At 31.6% G+C, this 19,353-nt stretch overlaps 2 protein-coding genes and 1 pseudogene across 2 annotated transcripts; 1 reads left to right on the top strand and 2 right to left on the bottom strand.

The window, feature by feature from the left end:
• Positions 1-33: 33 nt before the first annotated feature.
• LOC129885261 (probable flavin-containing monooxygenase 1) lies at positions 34-7,523 on the bottom strand (annotated as a pseudogene).
• A 3,699-nt stretch (positions 7,524-11,222) lies between these two features.
• Positions 11,223-13,668, top strand: LOC129884438 (uncharacterized). Its single transcript, XM_055958735.1, has 3 exons — positions 11,223-11,732; positions 11,849-12,459; positions 13,218-13,668. Exons 1-3 carry the CDS (start codon positions 11,480-11,482, stop codon positions 13,650-13,652), a joined length of 1,299 nt encoding a protein of 432 aa, XP_055814710.1. The 5' UTR covers positions 11,223-11,479; the 3' UTR covers positions 13,653-13,668.
• Positions 13,669-14,411: 743 nt separating this feature from the next.
• LOC129887197 (uncharacterized) lies at positions 14,412-18,784 on the bottom strand (the record flags this gene model as incomplete). Its single annotated transcript, XM_055962193.1, has 9 exons — positions 14,412-14,637; positions 14,724-15,298; positions 15,461-15,596; positions 15,679-16,193; positions 16,269-16,364; positions 16,500-16,610; positions 16,778-16,954; positions 17,078-17,533; positions 17,987-18,784. Coding segments are annotated over 9 exons (3,090 nt in total), but the record flags the coding sequence as incomplete, so codon positions are not given.
• Between the last annotated feature and the right edge of the window lie 569 nt (positions 18,785-19,353).

Below are 19,353 nucleotides of genomic sequence, written 5' to 3'. Positions count from 1 at the left end.
GAGAGAGAGAATTTGAATGGTTGATAGACGATGGCAATCTCGCTCAAGTGGATTTTCTGTTACTAAAGGACAAATCTTTTCCTCTGCACTGTCTTCAAAATGTTGGACATGTTTTTCTGATTTTATTTAGTCATATCTCTCTCTAGAAATGAAGAAATTGCTTCTCCTCTTACCTACTAGACATAGAAAGTTATTCATGTTAGCAACGAAAATAATTAGTTGTCATGCGCAAGCTAGCAAAGCAAACCTCGAATGACCATGAATAAGAAGACAAACGAGAAATATACCAAAAGAGACACAAGCATTTAATGTGGTTCGGTCAACTGACCTACATCCACAAGAGGAGATGAGCAATCCACTATAAATATGAGAGTATAAATAATCGAGAGAAATAACCTCACACAATTCACTTGAGAGGTTCACACAAGTGCTAACGTAACACTTGTGCCTCACCGTTTATCCCCCTACACAAAACTCTCAAAGCCCCTAGGACTACATTGTGAATGCTACCAAGTTAAAAGGAATAAACTTCTATTTATAGAGTCGTAAACCTTTTCCTATAAGAAAAAGGACTAGCCAAATATGGAGACATTGTGTTTTCCCCTAATTATACTAGAAAAGTCAGGGCAAACACCCAACAATTCCATCTTCACCTGTCCTTTTATATATTAAAAAAAATACATTATAGGTTTATATATCCTTCAACTAAATGATGCCCGACAATAGTGATACAATACAATAGGATACATTATCTAACAACCATGCAAACAAGCTATGAGGAAAAATTCAACCAAAAGAAAACATAGAAAAAAGGCTTCATTATTCTTGAAATAGGGGATGGGAGAGCATGCATGGAGCGCTTACATTAGCCGGTGTAATCCATTGGGCCATAAGGTTCAAACCACTCAGCCCAAAATCCCTCTTTCCTCTTTGGGTTCCATCCCATATCCTTGCAAATTTGATCATTGTGCCAAACATGCAATGCAGCGATGCACGATCTCCTGTAGTACTTTCTATAAGAATATCTCTTCTTGTATTTATCCCACTCTGCTATGTCTTTCTCCATCACTTTGATGCTAGGTACCTTAAATTTTCCATCAAGAAGCTCTGCTAGCCATCGACACCTTATTTCCGAGGTGAATAGATTAGCTAAGCTTTCTGAGAATCCAATTATTGCCAGTTGTGGAATTCGAGGATGGATGCATTCCCTGATAAATAAGATCATCAAGTATATATTGTTAATTTTCACATGAGATTGATATATGTATATAAAGTTCTGGTACATTCTTGCAAAAGTATCATTTTATTTAGTCACCTATAGAGGGGAACTGCAGCAGAATCATCTGAGCCTGCTATGAGTTGCTGATATTTTGGTGATTCAAAAATGTGTTTGAGCTTATCAATTCCCTTGAAGCCAGTAGCCAGTATGACTAAGTCCAATTTAATCGGTTCAGCCTGGCTCTCAAGCACAATGCCTTCTTTAGTAAATCCAAAACTCTTAGCTTTCTTGAGCTTGAGACGTCCTTCCTCAACTCTGTCGTAGAAGCCCTCTGGCACTATAGCAAGTGAACATGAACTCAAATCATTTAAGAAACTATGCTCCGGCACCATTCCATGTTTTGCAAGCCTGTTTTTGTGTTTTATATAACTTTCTACAAATTTTGACAAGGCCCACCTCTGTAAAATATGAGTGAAATACACACATGTTAGTTTGGTGAGAGGAAGAGTAGAAACCCGAGACTAGCTAGTATTGTTGTAACACTAAACATAGGAGTGTGGTAACTTTAATTAAAACATCTTATCATAGCTTTGAGATAACTTGAGAAAGGATAACTTATTTTCTCGCTTACCGATTTATTAGTTTAGGATGAATGAGATCAATATATAGTAATACTATAACTAAATCATTGCTGAGTCTTTTAATGAGTGAGGACAGAAAATAAAAGAAATTACCAATGGTGAAAGAGTTGTGGCGAGGAGACTTAGAAGAAGGCCTTCACTGGGTTTATGCATCGTAAGTTGGGAGAATCGACTTAGGTAGAGATATCCCAAGGAGAGTCCCCATGGGAAAAAATCCGGAAGGTGCCAATGCGGTGTCCTGATTACTACTGTGCATGGACGTTCAACCCCTGCAACCTTAATACATTAGCAACAGCCCAAGGAATAATCAAGAATATGAATGATTTAGAATTATAGGAATGTATAAGATCAAAATTACCATTAACCGGAGAGCACTCCATGGCAATGTCCTGTCCTGTTCTAAGGAATCCAACTACGGCTACATGTTTCCCTTTGACAAAGTTGGCTGCATTTTTGGGGTCCATCTTGGAATAGTCCATTGAATGGATTACTTCACCTTCAAAAGTTTCGGGGCCTTTGTTTGGAGGAAATTCAGGCATGTTTGGAGCCTGGCTGAACCTTCCCACGCAAACTATTACGAAATCAACTTGGTATACCTACAAGCAATGTGATGACTTAGTAATACCTTGTTGATTTTGACTGCATACGTCTCATCTGTTTATCAAAATAGTTTTCGTATATATGCAGATTACTCTTTCAAATGGCACTCTATTTAATTTGCTCCTAGATCGGTGTAGGTTACAAACAATCGTTAAATACTTAGCTCCCTCTTAATTAGTTTTGGTCCAAGAATAAATTAAGAGGAAAAGATTTCAATATTGCTTTCTGTGTCTCATTTTCGTAAATTTTGAATTAGACTATCTATTCTAGTAATAATTGGGGAGAGTATATTATAAGTCTCTGGATCTTACCAATGAAGTTCTGGCTTGCAGCTTGGCTGTTAATAACTAACGTTGGTAGATAATGCTTCTTAGTTTTCAATTTATATGACACTTTTCATGTTTACAATTCCCTCCGTTTTTATATTATTTAATTTATATTAACTTGACATATTTTAATTAAAAATTAACTTTATTAATAACACTTTTGAAACTCTATATTTTACTATTGCTTTATGTAGTATGAAAAAAAGTAATAAAAATTTCTTGATTTATGAAAATGAATAAGTAAAATGAAAAAAATGATTTTAGAAAGAGAAGGTATTCATAGAATTTGGAAGAAAAAGGAAATAAGAAAATCAAGAGGGCCCACATTTAAATACATCATGTTCTTTCCTTGCAAATGATAATAATAATCTTTTTTGTCTTTTTGCACACAACATAAAAGTCCTCATACTTACGGAAGAGGAAGTCAGAGAATTTAAAAGTCATCATACTTGCGGAAGATTTAATTATTTTAGATGCCTCTTCATCGTAGTTGTGATAAAGAAAAATATCACTAGCTCATCAATAATTTATTTATTCAAATAAAATTCGAACTCAAATAAAATTCTGACAATTTAGAAAAACGAATCTCCTAGTATATTCGAAAAAATTCTTCACAATTCTTTTGAAATCCTATAATTATCCTCAAATGTCAAAGCAAACATGTCGATACAATGTGTTGATCAAGCTACTTAATTATTGCTTAGTAACTTCCTCCTTTCAATTTATTTATATATATATATATATATATATTTATTTATTTTTAATCTGCTTCAAAATAGAATAATTTTTAATTTTAATTTTGTAAGTGATATGTTTAAAATTATAAAATTTTAAAAAATATTAAATAACTTTTTAAGGATCCATTTTTAGACTCAATACTCAATATTAACCCATTATGTAAAACTAGTGAATATAGCCGCACTTTGCGCGGTCATAAAAATATTAATTAATAGTACATGAATATTTTTCTTGTGAAGTTAATCGAAATAGAAGAAATATATATATTAAATTAACGAATTACAATCTAAATTTTTTCATTAGAATTGTCTTGGTTGATGTTTCTCTTTAATATTCAAGTGAAATTTTTTCTTTTATGTACACATTAAGCATAAGATCAAGATCACGACACAAAACATAGCAAAAGTTTTCTAGATTCATAAAAAGAAAATTAAGTAATTAATTTTAAAAAATCACATTCTTATTTACTTAAATTGAACAATATAAATATCCCTGAAAGAAATGAAAATCACTTTTTGTCTTTATATATATATTTTTAAGGTGTTCTTTTGGGCTTCTTTTACATGTATTGATTAAATTTGTCTACATTTAATTAGTTGATTGAATTTTAAATTTTATAATTTTTTTTATTAACTAAGAGGTTGGCTAATGAAGAAATAGGTTACAAAGTTATAAAGAAGATGAAATGTGAAAAGTTCCTCCTTTTTTTTTTTTGCCAAGCATGTCACACCATTTGAGACAAAAGGGGTTACAATTGATTAAATGTAGTATTGATAGTTAAAAGATTTGATGGGTTTAAATAAGATGTAAGTTATAATTGTTTGAGTGTATAATGAGAGTTAATACTTGAAAATGAAAGAAAAGACCTCATCATAAATAAATAATTTAAAGGAAAAAAAAGTGACAGTTACAAAAATAAAGAAGAGTAATGTTCTTTTAATGGCCACCTGATCATGCCATCTCTCCGAATCTTGTATTTGCTTTTATTTTCAGACATTTAAAGACAGAAATATGGTCAAAAATCTTACAAAAAAGATAAATAAGATTTTAGGCTTTAGACGATGTCACGTCGTCAGGTCTATGTTTCAGATTTATATTAATCCCAAAAAGTATTTTGTAAAACATAAATTTTAAAGTACTAATTCAACTTAAAATCAAAATGTTAACAACACGTTTGTTTTTAACTATGAAGTACGTAAGTAAGATAAAAATAGTCATGACTACTTCATAATTGAAAAGTCAATAATTTAAAAGCTTCCTAAGATAGCTTTTCTTTCCAGCTAAGATTTCACTAAACTTAAATAATATTGTTGAAATACATCTAACTATATATGTCTCTCCCAATTTTAGATTATAAATATTCCAAATAATTATTATTGTATTAATATGGAGTATCATAACTTCTAAATTTATCACACATTAAATTTAGGATAATTAAATAACTTACTACTTTATAGAGTATTGTATTGTAATTGTAAAATTTATTACACTAAATTTACAACTAAAACAATAAAATAAAATTGACCAATGATTCCCTCCAAATATTCATATATAAATTGAATTGACTTGAAAATGAGAAAAGAGCCTAAACGGAAGAATTCTTCGCCGGAAAAATCATGTCACAACATCTAGTTGCCACACATTATAGAGAAAAGGGAAAAAGTATTGTTTTTAACCCTTATGAAAATATAAATATTTTAATTACTAATCTAAGTCTAAAAGGAAAAATTATCAAAAAGGAAAAATTGAACTTTAGTACTTATATTATAGCATACAACTAACTGGGTATTTTCAGCATCTAAATAATTTTTATTTTTACGAAATAATATGATTATTTCGTCAAACATCTTCTTTTCTCCCTCAATATTTGTATATTTAAAAGGTAAAAGTTTATATAATAAAATATTAGTAAGTTTTATGTTGGCAACAAAATAATCAATTGAATATAATTTTTTGTTGCCTTTGATACACAAAGTGTAACATTCTGTAATAGCATCTTGTCCTTGAAGGACACACATTTTGTATTGGGAAAAATAACTATTTAATTTTAATATACTAAAATAAATAACAATAAGTGTAGTTATATATATTGCTAAATCATTTAAATTTCTACTTTACCAAACTAAATTGACTATTTCTCTTGATGAATCTTTGCCACCATCATTAAACTTCATTCTTTATATCTTGATGAATTTGTATCAAATTAATCTGATCATTTTTTTTGGTGAATCTTACGCTGCCATCAAACTTTCTTTTCATCTTGATGAAATTAATCTATTATGACACAAGAAGAAATTTTGAAGAATATATCTATCATCTTCATCAAAATGATAGTCATAAATTGTCACATCATCTTTTCTATGCCATCTCTTTTGATTATTTACCACATGATTGATGAACAAAATGAAGAAAATTAAAAAAGGAGAATAAATATTGATTAAAACAAAAGAGAAAATGAAAATGAGTAGCTAACAACTCCATAGAGGATTGTTATTTATAGATTGATTAAATCATGAAAAAATTGGTAGAAGAGAATTGAAGAGACATGCTATTTAAGTAGAAAATACAAATAGGTAGAGATTTTTTGTAACTCATAAAATATAATTAGATATAGTAAATATGATAATTTATTTAATTATTAAATATATAATTGTTTAATGAAAAAATGAAGAAAAAACAATTAAAAAAATAAATAAATAAATAAATAGTGGTCATAGAGAGGTGCCACAACACCTTATCTATATCTAGCTTTATTATATATATAGATTCACTTCACCCAATTTCATATGAGCCCTTAATAAAATAGATTATATCATATAACTAAAGTAAAATGAAGGTGCAATGTCACATAGTTTTTTCATGAAAAATCAGCAACACCTTCTCTTATTTTGTGGCCTATACATTAATCTCAAGTTTGCACTTAAGGGATACTCCCTCGGTTCCTTTTAGATGCTATGATAAGATTTGTCATAATCGAAAAAATTAATTAGAAGTGTTGTTTGATTAATACATTTTTTATTAATTATTTAATTTTTATTTATATACGTGCCTCTTAATTTTAAGATAATTAATGCTAAAAAAAAATTGTAAAAAGAGAATTAATCATCTTTTGATTATTTAAATTGATAATTATTTTAGACAAATATTTTAATATGCATAACAATTAAAAAAAGAGTATATGATAACCCAATAATTAATTCATTTAAGACTAGAGAGAGTAGATTTTAAATGCTTGTGATTGATCGGTGACACGGACTACAAATGTGGAACACTATTGATAAAACGATTAAAAAAGGATAATATAGTAATTGCAATTTGGTAAATAAGCGGTGGAACCTTCCACTCACCTGTGTGGATAGTGTTGGAATGTGGTGTACATTGACGCTCCACTTGCCCTTATTGCTAAAAGCCTCGCCGGTTCCGCCCCACAAATTCTCTTCTATACTATTTGATGAGTCGCCGCCATGCTCAACACTTTGCTATTGAACTGAATGTGACGGACCAAATCAAAGTTATGTGCGTACGATTCAATGTACTCCAGCACCGTTTTCTGGTCAGGGAACATTTCGGTTACTGAATCTGGCCAGGGAAAATCAGAGAACTGGTAAAACGGTTTTGGTGTTTGCAGCTTGGTGCTCTCAATAGTCTTAGTCCACACACCACCGATGCTACTCTCTGATTCGAATACAATTGGATCAAATCCTTTGGAAAGGCAGTATTTGCAGGCTAAGAGGCCGCTGATTCCACCTCCTATTATTGCTATCACCTCCTTCTTTCTGCTCTCTCTCTCATTCATATTTGCCATTATTGTTCCGGCGACGACACACTCTCTCCTTTAATTTTTTTTCCAGTAATACTATGAGGATGATTGATGAGGTCAAATGATTGATTTAATTGACTGATGCGCAGAAAGTTTGAATTGCCCTCTAAATAAATATAATGTGATATCTTGCATGGACTAAATACTGGCGAGAGTAAGAATTTTCATTCCGAAAGTTCAAAAAATGAAAAAAATAGACATATAAAGAAGTTGAAAGAATTTCATAGCTATTATATTTTTTTAATTTTGTATAAATAATATAATTTTCTGTATTGGAGTGAACCTTACACCTTACTAGCCCCACGGCCCTGTTCGTATCCTATTGTTCTCCATAATATTAAATTTTTGTTAACACGGACTAAAAGTAACCAGTGAAATTATTATACTATCAAAAAATGCTTTAAATCATGTGAAATTAAATAAAAATGTTCTTGGTTCATAATTTGATCTAAAAATAAAAGTACAAAATTCAAAGAACAGTCTAAATAGGCAAAATAGCGAATGATTGCCCATTTAACATCCTTCTATGAGAACATGTCATAAGTGGTTCCCGTCTCAATAAGTTTGGGGCCTAAAGCCAAATTTTATAGATATATATTTTTCTTTTAGTTGTCATATGTAAATTAAATAATTATAAATTGAATAACTATAATATACTTGATATAATTCTACAAGTGAAGTCTCTAGAAGGTAGGATGCACATAGACCTTATGAAATAATATTGTTAGTAATGAAAATATTCGATGAAGAAATATAATATAAAGTTAGAATAATAGAATCTGGTTCAAAATTTAAAAAGTTTATATAATAATACTAATATGAATTTGTTGCAATGCTTAAAATTTAAAGAATATATCAAAAAATAAATTTGATCATTTTATAACCACAAAATAATAGATTTTGCATAATGCAAAAAGTTTGATCGTTTGGTAGATATTAGAATATTCAATAATGAGATAATAAAAATTGATTAGGGAATAAAAAAGGTAAATATAAGAATAATCACCAAAATATAAATAAGTTAACAACATAGATAGCCACGTAAAAAAAGATGTTACAATTAATTAAATACTATTCAATTTTTTAATTATTACAACGACCTTCACATTAAATAAAGTAAACAAATACTATATATATATATATATATATATATTTTTAGGAGAAATTGGGGGCTCCAAATAAATGATTGCTTTAGTGATTTTATGATGGAGACGGACCTAAGTTCATGCCAAGTTCCATTAGCTGATATTTTTACATCTCTGTCTCAGTGTGCACGTGGTTGATTTTTTCTTTGAGGAGAAAGAAATATCAGTGTCCAATGATACGTGCCCAAGTCTATAAAGTTCTCAACTAAAATGATACAATACGTTAAATGAATGATATTGTGTCTAACTCAATTTCAAAACTAATTTAAAGAGTAAATAATTGTCCAAATAATATACATATATAAGGAGGAATAATCCCGAGATCTTGTTCTGATCCAACGTGGGATCTACATCAGGAACGTCACGTTAACCCATTCATATATAGCGCATAAAACATTGTAAACTTTACCTAAATCCCATAATGGAAAAGTTTAATTACTATACATCCCACATTGTATCAAAATTACCCGATATCCCCTTTTTTTCAACTTTTCTGATACATTAGATTTGTATCTGATACATCAATTATCCAATCAGTAATTAATGAAGATCATCTATTTATGGATATTATCTTAATATAAGGGATGATTGGTATCAAATCAATTAGTGATCTAATTAATGGGATTAATTTGGCCCAAAAAAGAACGGTTGTGCAGTTGAAGATTTAAGCCAAAAAAAAAAGAGCATAAAAACAAACCAATTTCGTTTCCATTTTTTTTCCAGTTTGGGTTATGTATCTGATAGATCAGTTATGTATATGATACATCAATTGTTAAAAAAAACAATTGTTATGTCCATGAAGATTCAAGCCAAAAAACACAGCGTCGTCTCGAATGGAAAAAACAGAGCATCAATTCATACCGAAGTTGATTTCATTTATTTTTCAACTTTTGCTGATACATAGGTTATGTATCTGATACATAACTTTAGCTATATAATAGTTAATGCACATCAGCTATTTATGGATAAAAGATTGGCTCTTTATATCAATTACTGATCTATTAAAGAAGGCGACAGTTATGTAGATGAATTTTGAAGTCAAAAGTCAGAGCATCGAGTACAAGAAAAACAACAGAGCATCAATTCAAAGCAAACTTCGCGTTTCATCAATTAATCGATATGAATATCCCGATACTACTGAGACATTCTGGAGTTTGGCAATCCGATATTACTTATGAAAAATACAAAAGTGATGGAATCGTTGTCGGTGACAATGTATCTTACTCAAATTTAAAAGCAGCAATCGCTGCTGAATTGAGTGTGGATGAATCAGAGAAAGAAATTGAAATCCGATACATAGTTGAAGGTAACTCGTCGCCAATATATATTCGTAATGATATGGGTGTTAATCTTTACGTAGAGTTGAAGAAGAAAGAGCCTGGTTTCGTGAATTATCCCCTTTGCATATCAAGCTTTGATATAAAAAGATGTGAGATAAAATCATTCGACAGTACATCTGGAGCAATCGTTTGTGCCGAATCAAATGCGAATGAGTTCCATAATTTTGGTTTAGAAGAATCTGGTAAAGTTGCAAGTTGTTATATAGCAGAATCGGAGTTGACGAACTACATAGATGATACAAATGGTGCGGAAGTGAAGGAGAATCAATTCTATAAGGATAAAGCAACTCTAGTTGATGTAATGGCCAAATACAAAATCAATAATGAATTTAATTTCAAGGTTAAAAGATCCGACAGTAAAAGGTATGCGCATATTCTGCATTTGAAAATTTTGATGTTGTTTAGTATCCAACATTATGTATCAGATACATATTACTGTGTGTATCTGATACATTCTTAAAGTAAAATGATTTTTCATGTCATGATACATCAAAACTACATTTCTGCATCTGGAAATTTTGATGTTGGATAGTATCCAACAGTATGTATCAGATACATATTACTGTGTGTATCTGATACATTCTTAAAGTAAAATGATTTTTCATGTCATGATACATCAAAACTACATTTCTGCATCTGGAAATTTTGATATTGGATAGTATCCAACAGTATGTATCAGATACATATTACTGTGTGTATCTGATACATTCTTAAAGTAAAATGATTTTTCATGTCATGATACATCAAAACTACATTTCTGCATCTGGAAATTTTGATGTTGGATAGTATCCAACAGTATGTATCAGATACATATTACTGTGTGTATCTGATACATTCTTAAAGTAAAATAATTTTTCATGTCATGATACATCAAAACTCCATTTCTGCATCTGGAAATTTTGATGTTGGATAGTATCCAACAGTATGTATCAGATACATATTACTGTGTGTATCTGATACATTCTTAAAGTAAAATAATTTTTCATGTCATGATACATCAAAACTCCATTTCTGCATTTGGAAATTTTGATGTTGGATAGTATCCAACAGTATGTATCAGATACATATTACTGTATGTATCTGATACATTCTTAAAATAAAATAATTTTTCATGTCATGATACATCAAAACTACATTCCTGTAACTCAGTTAAAAAATGATAATAATGCTGTCAGTATGTATCAGGTTCATAATACTCTATGTATCAGATGTTTTTTTAACAATACATACAAAGAAGCATGTATCAAGTACATGGGTTGACACACTTCCTATCAGTATGTCACTGTATTTGTTCATATTATAAATGAAAAAATATTGATATGATACATGTTATTTTTTTAATACAAATGCAGTTATGTGATAGTATGCCTTTCAGAAGGATGTTGTTGGAGAATGAAAGCTTCATGTTGGAAAAAAACGGATATATTCAAAGTTAGATATTTCAATAGTGAACATTCATGTGCACTGAGAGATAGGATTTTCAACAAAGTTCATGCTACAAAGGCTTTTGTTAGTGCATTCACAGCCCCTAAATTGGTTAATCATAAGAGAATTGTCACCCCTAATGATATACGAGAGGATATTAAATCAGCGTATGGAATTGATATTACCTATCAACAGGCATGGCGTTCAAAAGAGCATGCTTTGCAGATGTTAAGGGGAAAACCTGCTGATGGATATAGACAGCTGCCTGTATATATACATATTCTAAAAACCGTATATCCAAATTCGTACATAAGTATGCACAAGTCATCAACTGATGAATTCATGTATTTGTTCATAGCGTTAAGGCCCTTGATGAGGGGGTTTCAGTTTTGTCGACCAGTAGTTGTTGTTGACGGTGCACATCTTGATGGACCTTATAAAGGGACGTTTGTATCAGCTAGCACACTTGATGGGGCAGGTATTACTTTCTTATACTGTGTCTTATTGAATAATAGTGTGTCATCTCATTTTTCACGTTTGTTGTGATTCTGATGAATTCTAATAACTATTGTATCGCTATTATTGATTTATTAGGTTGCATATTGCCGTTGGCGTATGGTATTGTTGATACGGAAAATGATTCATCATGGACGTGGTTTTTTCAGAATTTCAAGAATGCATTTGGAGAGAGGGACAATATGTGTGTTGTATCAGATAGGAACGAAAGCATAATCAAGAGTGTAAGCATGGTATTTCCCAATGTTCCTCATTTTGCATGCATATGGCATATATGGAAAAATGTGTGTACTAAATACAGAAGGAGCAAAGCTGTACTAAGTGACATCTTCTATTCAATGGCCAAGGCATACCGAAAAGATGAAGTCGATAAATTAATGGCCAAAGTTGAAAGAATCGATCAACGGGTGGCACAATATTTAAAAAATGCAGGATACGAAAAGTGGTCAAGGGTTCATGCCACTGTCAACAGGGGTAGAATGATGACTTCTAACATCGCAGAATGTATCAATGGATGTCTTGTTGAAGCACGAGAGCTGCCTATAATTGACTTTTTGGAGCAAACGAGAATGTTATTTGGTTCTTGGAACTGCAAAAATAGAGAAATAGCATCTTATACAAAACATACTTTGGGTAGAAAATTCGAAGATATCCTAGTTTCAAACACGATCAAGTGTTCGAGAATGAAGGTACACGATACATACTTTCTGACGCATATATACTGATACATCAGTGTAGATACATGATAGATACTTTCTGATACATACTTTCTGATACATATATATTGATACATCCGTTCTAATACATCATTTCTGTAATTGAATCATACTTTATGATACATATATGTGTTATTTATTTCTTGGTGGCTGATGATTCATCAGTTATGTATAACATGTGCTAATTAAATAATGAAACTTCAATTATGATACATAAGTTCTATATTTGATACATAAGTTCTGATACATATATGTAAAGATTATTTTCCTTCAGGCTGATGATTAATCAGTTATGCATAAATTGTTCTAAATATATACTGATACATCAGTGTAGATACATTATTAGTGTAGATGATACATAAGTACTATTAGATATATGTGAAGTTTATTTATATCAGTTTGTTGCTTCGTCATTCAAGTAAAGCCTGTGTTCATTATACACTGATATATCAATTCAGATACATCAAAATGTGTAGTTGATACATAAGTACTGACACATATAAACATAACATGTTTAAAATACATACTGATACATCAGTTCTGATACATCATTTCTGTAATTGATACGTACTTTCTGATACATATATGTGAAATTTATTTCTTGCTGATTGTTGATTCACCTGATATGTATATCCTGTGATAATTATTACCCTTTAACATCAGTTCTGATACATAGTTGTGTATGTGAGGAAGCAATACTGATACATAAATTTGAAATATAATTCCTGCAGGTTGTTGCTTCATCAGAGTATCTTTATTCTGTTTACGAATTAGGTATAAGATACATTGTGTGTCTAGAGAGAAAAACATGCACTTGTGGTAGATTTCAACTAGACGAGATACCATGTCCACATGCAATTGCAGTGTTGAAGAGCAAGAACATTACTGACCTGCACCCATATTGTTCTGATTACTACAAACCAGAGGCGTTGGCAAATACTTATGAATTACCAATGGTTCCAATGCCAGATAAGAAAGACTGGACTGCTCCGAAGGAAATTTTGGAAGAAATTGTCTTGCCGCCAATATACAAAAGGATGCCAGGAAGACCAAAGAAAGGGAGAAAAAAGTTTGCTAATGAGAAAATAACAAGTAGCACAAATTCTTGTGGACGTTGTGGCCACGAAGGCCACAACAGAAAGACTTGTAATTTCATTCCTAAATAGATATGATGTTTGTGGTATCTCGGTGTACATTCTAATTGAATCATAAAATAACATCTATTATTATATTTTATATTTGAATTTGACACGTGACATAAATATAAAAATCTTTTAGTGACAATTTATTTATGTATCAAGATTATAACATTTTATTGCTACAATTTTTTTAAAATAAAATACAGGACTTCCATCGGTTCGCCATGACTTGGATTAATGACAAATCTCACATGGTTTATTTTTTGGATCGTTATTTTCCCAAACATAAACATTCTTGTCTTTTCGACAACCATAATTACACAAAAGTTGTTGGTGATACATAAGATCCTATTTGATATAGGTTGTAGATTATCATATGCAGTAAATCTTGATAAATGCAAATCTGATACATAAGCAAGATGTATCATATACTTTAAATCTTGAGACAGAATTCTTATGCAAAAAAATTAATGTATCAGAATCATTAAATATTGAGAAATGAGAATCTGATACATGTGCATGATGTATCATAATAAAAAAAACTTGATTCATGTATCAGAATTCACAAAATGTGACACTTATGAATATTATAATCGATACAAGTTTGATACAGTAGAGTATAAAACATAAACTTTGAATTTATATTCCATTTTGATACCAGAGAAAAACATAGTAAATCTGAGGTATGGAAATATTAAAATATACTAAATCTGATACATTACAGTTTATGTATCAGATACATTGGAAGAATCAGAATCACCTAAAATGTGTACTATCAAAAAAAATTTATTGAACATCAATCAGTTCTCCTTGGTTTGGAGATATGTCTCTCCTTGGTTTTTTTGGATCGTCGTTATCGCTAACATAACCATCCATGGCCTTCTGACAACCATATCTCCATAAGAGTGCGGCATATCTTGAACGGAAGAATTCAGCGTTTAGTCCGGTACTTGGAATAGAAATTCTATCACTAAGATATTCAGCAAACATGGCCAGGAAAACTCCACAATCCCTGCAAATAAAGGAATACAGGAATTTAAAAAAAGTAAAATTGACATATGAATGATTTAGGTATACATAGCCGATGTTAAAACTCACAAGCTGCCACTTCCCTGTTGCGCAATTCCTTCAACATACTCAACTGCTAATGGGTGATGTGGTTCAAGCATATTACCGGTTGATTTGTCCTTGTATGAATCAAGAGACGACCAATCAGTACGTTCGTTGTTGTCAAAGAAACCACTGTCTTGCAGGTATGTTGGTAGCATTGCTGCTATCTTTTGGATCTCTTGGAAAGGGTTGCTACTTCTTCGTCTAGGCGATGAATCATACACACGTATCAACCTCTCTTTCAACACAACTACCGCAAGAACCCAATGAAAATCCATGTCGCAGTTTACTGGAATGTATACCTCATCTACCAAATGCCAGGGCAAACCGGCTGGTATTGAGAAACCTCTTATTATGTTCTTCACGGATCTCTCTTGATGAGCTGTAACAGTGGACCTTGCCATATCTTCTTGTGTAGAAATGTTAGGTGGAAGGTGATAGTAGCGTGTGTGTGCATATTCGATGTAATTTTTGAAAATGCAATTTGTCGTTGTGTATCGATAATGATTGCTCAACTGCATCTTCGATTTCTTCCGAAGGTAGTAAAATATTACATCGATGTGCTGCACATTTTAAGAAAGTATTAGTTATATAACAACTAGCATCACATATCAGATTATGTATGTATCAGATACATTTATCTATCTATGTATCAGATACATTAATATGTATGTATCAGGTAGTTAGTATGAGTTGTATCATATTATTTATGATGAAATTTTTACCTCATCGTTCCAGCATCTGTCCGGCTGTGACATTAGGTAGAACCAGTTCTTATCTTTAGGAAATGCCACAACAAAGTCCATTCTTTCAAAGCCGAATGAAGAGCACTTAGATCTGTAATGATCCTCCTTCGAATTCCTGAATGGAAACTTGTAGTTTAATAACATAACAAATATAATACACGACTTGTATGGGTATAAGTTGAATATGTCATACTTACTTGTTGCCATGTGATTTTAGAAGTCCTTTATCTATCCATTCAGAGAATTCTGTGACAAGCTCGGAAGGGGGTTGATAGCATATACCAAAACCTTCAAAAGGGTGTGTCTGATGCGTAACATCTGACAAATTTTCCTTTCCCTTTTCACTCGACCCAAAGTTTGAAAGATACGGCGACTGTAAGATCTTCGAAGGAATCCTGCTTCTTCGAGATGGTGTCTTCGCATCGTCAGACAATACATTAGCTTTTGATGGAAGAGTGGTTGGTAGCTGGCTATCGCGTAATAGACATTCATCCTGAACTTGCTCATGACTAACAGTTGTCAATGGCATGGCTGGTAATGGAAGTCCGTATATTAGAGCATCTATCACATCCAGAGTTTCTGACGAAAATGGTGCTGAAGTATTGGATTCTGATGTGCTTGGTTTGATTTTTTCTTTTTCAATCTCCTCGACTTGCTCTTCTACTTTGGCAGATTTATCATCAGCTACTCTTCCATCTTTCTTTACAGTGTTCTACACGTAATGTATAACGTCATTAAAAAAATTAATAATGTTGATTTTATCTCAATAAAGAATCTGATACATTACCTGTAATGTATCAGAATCAGCAATAAGCTGATCAGTATCTGCTCTTTGTGGTTCCATTTGGTGTGCTGATACATCCTTGACGGATGGTTCATCTTCCTGGAAACATAATAACATTTACTTATGATATATATGTACTAAATGTCTAGATATATATATATTTAAAGAGGTAGAGCTTATACAAAATATATATACAGAATCAAATTATTCATCAATTTGTTTCTGATACATTACCTTTAATGTATCAGAATAAACTTGCTGATCAAATAATTCAGGAACATCTGCTAAAATGCTTTGTTCCGATATGTTGTCCACCTGATTTATCATGGTGGATGGTTCAGGTCCCTGAAAACATAATAACATTTACAATTGATACATGACAATGAAAATTATTCAGAAGTTTAAAAGCATAAATATCAAATATTACATGATGTATGTACCTTAATATCTTCCTGGACATTAGATTTGTCATTTTTTTGGGGTGGGTCAGATTTATTTGCAAAATTGTGCACCTCCAATCCAGTAGGTGCTTCTTGTTGTTCAACCACATGGAATGATTGATCAAAATCATCTTTTTTAACTTGAGATGATGTGCCAGTCATTCGGTTCGCCATACTGTCGATGGCTTTCAAAAGATCAATGTGATTTGAATCCATTTTGTTCTCCAAACGCTTGAACTTCCGGTCAACCTTGATACATGTATATGAAAAATCAGAATGTATCACCTAATTAAAAGTATATTGTACGTGATACATCTTAAAGTAATAACTTACGTATCTCTTTAGAGACTTCTTTATGGACTTCTTCAATGCTTTGAATTGCATATGAATAATTCGATCCGAATGACCGGAAGATTCACCTCCTAAAGCTGACTTCGCCCCTGGTACATTGTCAGGAGAAACAGGCTTTTCTGATTCCTTTGGTGACTTTGCCCCCGGTTCATTGTCAGGAGAAACAAGATTTTCTGATTCATTTGGTGGTATGAAATCCTTGTGCATGTTGGCTGTTTCTACTTGAATTGGCTTTTTAGCAGGGGAAGTCTTCATTCTCTTGGAAGGAGGTGGAGAAGATGTCTCAGCGACATCCCTGGATCTCTTTAAAAATTCAGTGGGTGGTGTTGTTGAGAAGTCCTCAAATCCAGTGACTTCATGAGGTTTTCTGAAATTGACCTTGGCAGCCGATGTTGAATCTTCAGGTTTCTGTTGGCTGTCATGAACGACAATAGATTCCATTTCATGTTGAGGTTGGACAATGTTGGAGCATGGATACTGCAAAAAAATTGAATAATTGATACATGTTAATTCTGATACATAGACATGATGTATCAGAAATATTACTCCTTCATACATGCTAAATTGATAGAAAAACAACATTATCTGATACATACATGCAGATGTATCATGAGATGTAATTCTAGATACATTATAATTTGATACATAAGATAGAGTTTTCATGAGTTGTAAATACTGATAAATGAGTTTTCATGAGCTGTAAATACCTTTATGATACATACCATTATATGTATCAGAAAGGTTATATAAAGTATATGTATAAGATACATTATATCTTGATACATTTATATCCTGATACATAAATATATGAGCTGATACATCCACTTTATGAATCAAATTATACTGTATCAAGGTCATGGATATATAATGTATCTTAGATTTTATGTATAATGAATCAGTGCATAAACGAATAATATTCAAAGCATGTACCTCACTGAAGATGGTAGACATGAATGTCTCAAATTTTGGCTTCACGGCGACAACACGCCAGTTAAGAATTCTGGGAATTTTATTACCCACTCTTACAGCAATTTCAGAGGGAACTTGAGATGCACATTCATATATCCAAACATTCAGAGCGTATGGCATGCCGCCTAGACGATACATTTGTTTGGCATTTGAAAACTCCTGACGCATTCCTTTTATCAATTTTGAATATGCTAATTTCCCCCATGGATATTGCTCATAACTACCATCTTCTACCATCTTGAAATCATCAACTGATATAGGTGCATCACCTAGTTGAGAAAAAACAAAAGTATGGATGAAATAGAGAATGGCCATCTGAACGGCATCTTCGTTTGTTTTCCATCCTCCAACCAGAAAACGCTCAACGAAACGAGCTTTGTTGACCCCATTTTTGGCACCAGGAAAATATAAAGACAATAATCTACTTGCTTGATCATCAGAATACTTGAAGTCATTCATATTACCGGTGCATCGCAAACCAGTAATGATAGCAAAATCATTTATTGTAAATCGCAGTATATTACCCTGCACATGACGAATGTGCAGTTCTTCTTTGTTTTTTTGGTCTACCTCAAGAAGTAAGAGACATTTGATGATTTGCCCTTGAAAGTTGCAGTTTGGCATATCTAAGTAGTGACCAAATATAGATTGCCTAAATAACTTTATACATTCTTCACCTATTGATGATTCAAAATCATCAAGAAAATTAGCCCTATATGCCGTTCCGAATCTCAATGGGTGTGACGGGATCTTCTTGATGACGTATTTCATTCCCTGCATTGACATAAAAATAGTTAAATACAACTTGAACTCTATACATGGATACGATGTATCATATGCATTAAGATATCTGATGCATAAGATGAGATTCTGATACATACAGAAGATGTATCAGAAACAATTATATATTATATTCTGATACATACATGTATATGTATCAGAATCATTAAAATTTGAAACATCAAAAAATGACACTTACACATGGTATATCAGAAATAGTAAATCCCAAAAAAAATTGCATTTGAAAAATACATTATGTATCTGATACATAAATATATATGTATCAGAATCATTAAAACTTGAAATAACAAATAATGAGGCTTAAAGATGATGAATCAGAATTAGTAATTCTCAAAAAATTTCATATGAAACATACATTATGTATCTGATACATAAATGTAGATGTATCAGATTCATTAAACTTGAAATAACATAAACTGAGACTAAAACATGATGTATCAGAAATAGTAAATCTCAAATATTTACATTTGAAAAATACATTATGTATCTGATACATAAATATATATGTATCAGAGTCATTAAAAATT

Source organism: Solanum dulcamara, chromosome 4, assembly GCF_947179165.1.
Source record: "Solanum dulcamara chromosome 4, daSolDulc1.2, whole genome shotgun sequence".
NCBI classification, from domain to species: domain Eukaryota; kingdom Viridiplantae; phylum Streptophyta; class Magnoliopsida; order Solanales; family Solanaceae; genus Solanum; species Solanum dulcamara.
The sequence above is the reverse complement of the archived record's forward strand: the minus strand, read 5'-3'. Positions and strand labels throughout refer to the sequence as shown.